Consider the following 5094-nt stretch of genomic DNA (forward strand, 5'->3'; position numbering starts at 1 on the left):
GTTACACAAAGTTTGAGAGTGTAGGAGGTAGAAGGACCGGAAAAGGCAACATTGAATAAAATATTTCCCTATTTCATGGTGCCTCATGTTGGTTCATCATCTTTAGACACTTTCATTAAGAAGGCTCCAAGATACAATTTCTCCTCTCCTACTACTTCTGTAGCTGAATTATTGATATGTTATGTTCATAGCTCCTGAGGCCTCTGTTGTCTTCTCTGTCTGTTTGATATTCTTTGCCATCCTTGCCTACAACTCTCAGCAATCATTGCAGCTCTGCTCTACCATCCAGCTCACTCTCTGAGTGCAGCCCCCACCCTCCTACCCTCCTGCTCTGAGCAGCAAAGGTTAAGTGTCTGATTGGCTAAGGCTGCACACACCTCCCAGTTTTCAGTACTAAAGAGAGCATGACTCATCAGTGCACGGCAGAAACCACATTATCTGTGTCTCTCAGGAGGATGGGGGCTGCTTTCAGAGAGAGATTTGGACAAAGACAGAGTGGATGGCTAGATCATGTCATTCCCTCACTTTATGCATGTTAGTGATAGCCAAAGAGGGTAAACTGTATATAGCTAAATAATTATATTTAGACAATTGAATAGGTTCATGAGAAAGGAAGGAGGAGCTATGGGTTTAGTTCCCCAAAGTACCTGTTTAAGTTTCCATTTTTAGAGACTCTTTATCATTAGAACTGTTGCTTTCCAGGATTAAGAATCTTGTCAGATATAGGCAGGGAACAGCAAAGCCCTAACTAACCCACAGCCACTGTCTCTACCTATGACCTATCCACCCTAAGCGACGATTCGACAACTACGATGACAAACCCTCCCTGCTAAGTTCTAGGGGCAGAGTTGTCAAAATAATAAAATACAAAATCAGTTGGAGTCGGGAAACAGCAGGAGGCACACAAACCAACAAAGATGCACACAAACCACTAAGACACACACACGGTCAAATCAGTCTCAGTCTAGCTGAGGTCGGTACCAGGAGATAGCAGAGTACAGGAATGCAGAGCAAGAGAAGCGTCAAGGGAAAAGCCAAAGATCAATCAACAAGCAGGTATCCAGTAAACAGGACGTGTCAGCTAAGGTATAACCTTTCACAGACAATAAACTGATCACTGCTCCTAGCTTATATAGTCAGGTGATCAGGGATACACCTTCCTGATAGGTAGCAGGGCTGAGAACCACACCCAGGCCACACAGGTGAGCTCCAAGCAGCTCCAGCCCAACTAGAGTCATTTAACTCTTCGTGTTCGGGCAGAGACAGACGTTACAGAAACATTGCAATTTTGTATAATTTCTCCCCACAAATAATTTGTCTTGGCTTTTACTGTATATTTTACAGTAAAATGAAGAATGTCAATACAAAGTAAAATTGATCCTGCAAAAAATAAGCTTCATACATAGAAAAATATGACGTGGAAGAAAAAATAAAAACGCTAAAAAAAATTCTGGGTAGCTAAGAGGTTAATGTCCTTGCACATAAAGCTTAACAGGTTTCTGGGCTTGAATCCTCCACCCATCATCAGCTGCTTTATTGGATCTATGGTCAGATCTGTCCAAACATTGAAATTTAATATACAAATATACCGCCCTAATCTGTGTTTGGTGGCTGGTATCTTATTTCTTTGTCTTTCTGTTCCCTTCATTTTTCCAGCCTACAAAATGAGTGTTGACCTTTCCCAGCTTGCTATGCGGCCTGAGACAATACATCACAAGACAGCTTTGTCTGTTGTGTGTAAAGACAGCCACCTGATGGTGTTACCGGCACACATGTGCGTGCACTCATCAACACACAGATCGACAGCTTGTGTGTCAGGTGATGTCGGACAAGTCATGTGATCAAAGGGAGCATGGCTGTGCTGCAAAAGATGGGGTGACCAATGTGTGGGAGGAAAATAAGTCACCTCCTTCCAGGGCTGGTGCAAGGATATTTGCCACCCTAGGCTAAAGCGAATTTTTCTGCCCCCTTGACTCCGCCCATTGACACAGCCTTTGACATGCCCCACCTTACTACTGGGATGACAAACTGTAACAAGCCCCCTCCTCATGTAATTAAATTACTACCGGGGTGACACACTGTAACAAACCTCCTCCTCATGCTGCTGGCTGAGCAAGCGGTTCGGATGCTGGTTGTCTAAATTTCTTGTGGCAGGCATAGCGATACTCCCCATTGAGAGGGAGCTCTAGGCGACTTCCTACCATGCCTATAGGCAGAGACAACCCTGAACCAAAGGATCTTGGGGATTGTAGACTGAAGGAGGTAATTGAAAACGGAAGTAGACAGTTCCTAAAAACAAGCCTGCAGCGTGATGGAGTGCACTAGACATGGCCATTTACCACCAACACAAGCACAGATTATTGCTAAGCATGTCCATTACTGTATGACTGTAAGTCCCCTTACATTGGATAACCCCTTTAACATACCAAACCCATCTTTTTACCAACATCACCTGTCTGAAGAGTATTTGGAGACCAACCTTTCTGTAGTGTGTATGGGAGACTCTAGATGTTTTTAATCTCAGGAGCTCTAGGCCCATCTCAATCAAAACTTCCTCAGACCAGATGAATTCATGTATATCACAGATGACCCTGTAGATTAAAGTTGTGTCACATTGTTTCTCAGTCTTCATATTCTTTTAGTTTCTACAGTCATAGTATCTTATTGAGCGCTATACCCGTATGGTTAGTTCATGACTTCTCTCCAGCTCATTGTTGTTTTAACAATGTGGTGTCCCGGTACCGTATTTTATATGTTACCTGTGTAGAGGTCCCCATAGTCAGAGTCCCTAGGACATCAGGGTCCCTCTTTTCTAGTCTTCCCCTTGTCACCTCTCACTTAGCCACTAGATATACAATAGTTTTATCTGATACGTATACAGTTCTAAGTATAAAAAGTGTATATAGTGAATTATCTACCTGTTTGTAGCGTAACAGGACCTGCGGGTCATGTGATCAGGTGGAAAACTCTATGGTTTTGCTTTAGGACCTTAGGAGGTCCCAGTGACGTGTTCTCCCACCATGCATTGTAACGGTGAGTGACAGCTGACACAGACCAATCCAAAACTGCCCTGCCCATATAAGGGAGCGGCGGCCATTAAGCGCTCTCTTTCCTCGTGGGCTGCTGATGGAGGAGGATCTGCGCAGCTATCTTCAGCAGTGACCAGGCCCAAGCCTTCCGGCAATGGCCATGAGTTATATTAATCCCTGTTAACTTCGCGGGATCACCGGACCCCTAAACCAGACGGATCTCTGCACAACTCCTAATTCTATTAACCCTTGGATAAGTCAATGGTCCGCAGCATCTGTCAATCATTGCTGAGCTGTATAGAGACTGTTGCTGTTAATTGGATGTACCGCAAGTACTTCAGTAAAGTTTATACAAGTTCAAGTTCATCTCTATTGTGGACCTTCATTCATTTAAACACGCACCTATCGTTTCTGGGAAGGGTGGCGATAGGCCGAAGATTTACCTCAGCGTATTAACCCTCACCCTGGCGTCACGAGTGACAGGGGTTAACTTAACCCCTCAACTACTGAAGCAACACCCCCACTGTATTATATTCCCCTCAAGGGCTACCACAACCACATCAGTTTTGACTTCTAGAGCTATCTAAAGCCTATAGTTATACTTCACTTCTGTAACAGAACGACTATCATCTTTGTGACTCTAGTTGCCCTGGAGACAACTCTTCCGTTTTCTTACCATTTCTTATAAGACCACTAATAGATATTTACTATGGTAAAAGCATTATATAACTTTATAACCACGGAATCATATTACTAAGTTTTCATTGGTTTCCCCAAAAATGTCATATACTTGAAAATGGCAGCTTTGATATCCTGGTTCCTCAAGCTGTAGATAAGAGGGTTGAACAATGGCGTCACCAGTGTGTACAGAATGGACAGACTTTTGTTCAGATCTATGGAATTTTCTCTTGGTGGGAAGATATAAATGGATGACAATGTTCCGTAGTACATGCACACAATGATCAGGTGGGAGCTGCAGGTGGAGAAGGCTTTATGTCTCCCAACACTGGAGGAAATCTTGAAGATGGCCCAAATGATTGAGACATAGCTGACTACGATAAACGTAAATGTTGACAGAAGGACGGAGAAAGCCACCACAGCAGTGACCAGCTCCACAGAAGAAGTACTGGAGCAGGATAATTGTAGAACAGGAGCAATATCACAGTAGAAGTGGTTGATGGTGTTAAGGTGACAAAATGTTAACTGCTTTAAGAAAATGTATATAAAAAGGGCCAAGGTGAACCCTATGAACCAGCAAGCGATGACCAACTGAAGCTGGTGAGAGAAGGTCATGATGGTGGCATAGTGTAATGGTCTGCAGATGGCCACATGTCGGTCAAAGGACATAGCCGCCAAAAACAAGCACTGAGCAATAGTTGGAACAGTCAAAAGGTACAACTGAGCCATACACCGGGCAACCAATACTTTTCCTCCCCCCACCAGTATCAGCCATAACATGTTGGGCACAATGTCACTGGTGAACAGGATTTCAGACAAGGACAACTGGCTGAGAAAGAAGTACATGGGGGAGTGGAGACTCTGGCTGACCCCGACCAGGACAATTACCAAGACATTTGATATCAAGGTCATGATATGGATGACCAGGAAGAGAGTGAAAACTAAAATCTTGATGTTGTGAAGTTCTCCAAATCCCAAGAGGAGAAATTCTGTGATCGTTGATTGATTTCTCTTGACCATTTCCTAAAGGGCAGAAGACAGTGGAAGATGAGAGGTTATTAGGCCAAAGAAATAAAAGAAGCCTCAAAATAACATGTAATGTGTCCCAGGAGATCAGCAAATGTCTAGTCCTTCTTCTTCCAAACCTCAGACTGGATTAGTCTTTAGTTGTTAGGCAACTGGGTGCAGCAGGAGCCTCTCCCCACTACTCTTCAATAGGAAACCAATCATAAAAAGTACAATATTTCAACATAATTCCACCACATTACTCACATTTCAGCCTAAAATCCAAAAGATCAGGATAAGAGTCACTCCTGGCAATATTTCTAAAAGACTATGGAGGAGATTTATCAAAACCTGTCCAGAGGAAAAGTTGCTGAGTTGCCCA

General features: G+C 43.5%; 1 protein-coding gene across 1 annotated transcript; it reads right to left on the bottom strand.

The window, feature by feature from the left end:
* Positions 1–3782: 3782 nt before the first annotated feature.
* On the bottom strand, positions 3783–4727 carry LOC130367256 (olfactory receptor 6Q1-like). Its single transcript, XM_056569661.1, has one exon. It carries the CDS (start codon positions 4725–4727, stop codon positions 3783–3785), a length of 945 nt encoding a protein of 314 aa, XP_056425636.1.
* Positions 4728–5094: the final 367 nt, after the last annotated feature.

Source organism: Hyla sarda, chromosome 4 (genome assembly GCF_029499605.1).
Source record: "Hyla sarda isolate aHylSar1 chromosome 4, aHylSar1.hap1, whole genome shotgun sequence".
NCBI lineage: Eukaryota > Metazoa > Chordata > Amphibia > Anura > Hylidae > Hyla > Hyla sarda.

Excerpts from the sequence above, each read along its gene's own strand:
- LOC130367256 (XM_056569661.1), bottom strand. The coding sequence starts at position 4,727 with ATGGTCAAGAGAAATCAATCAACGATCACAGAATTTCTCCTCTTGGGA.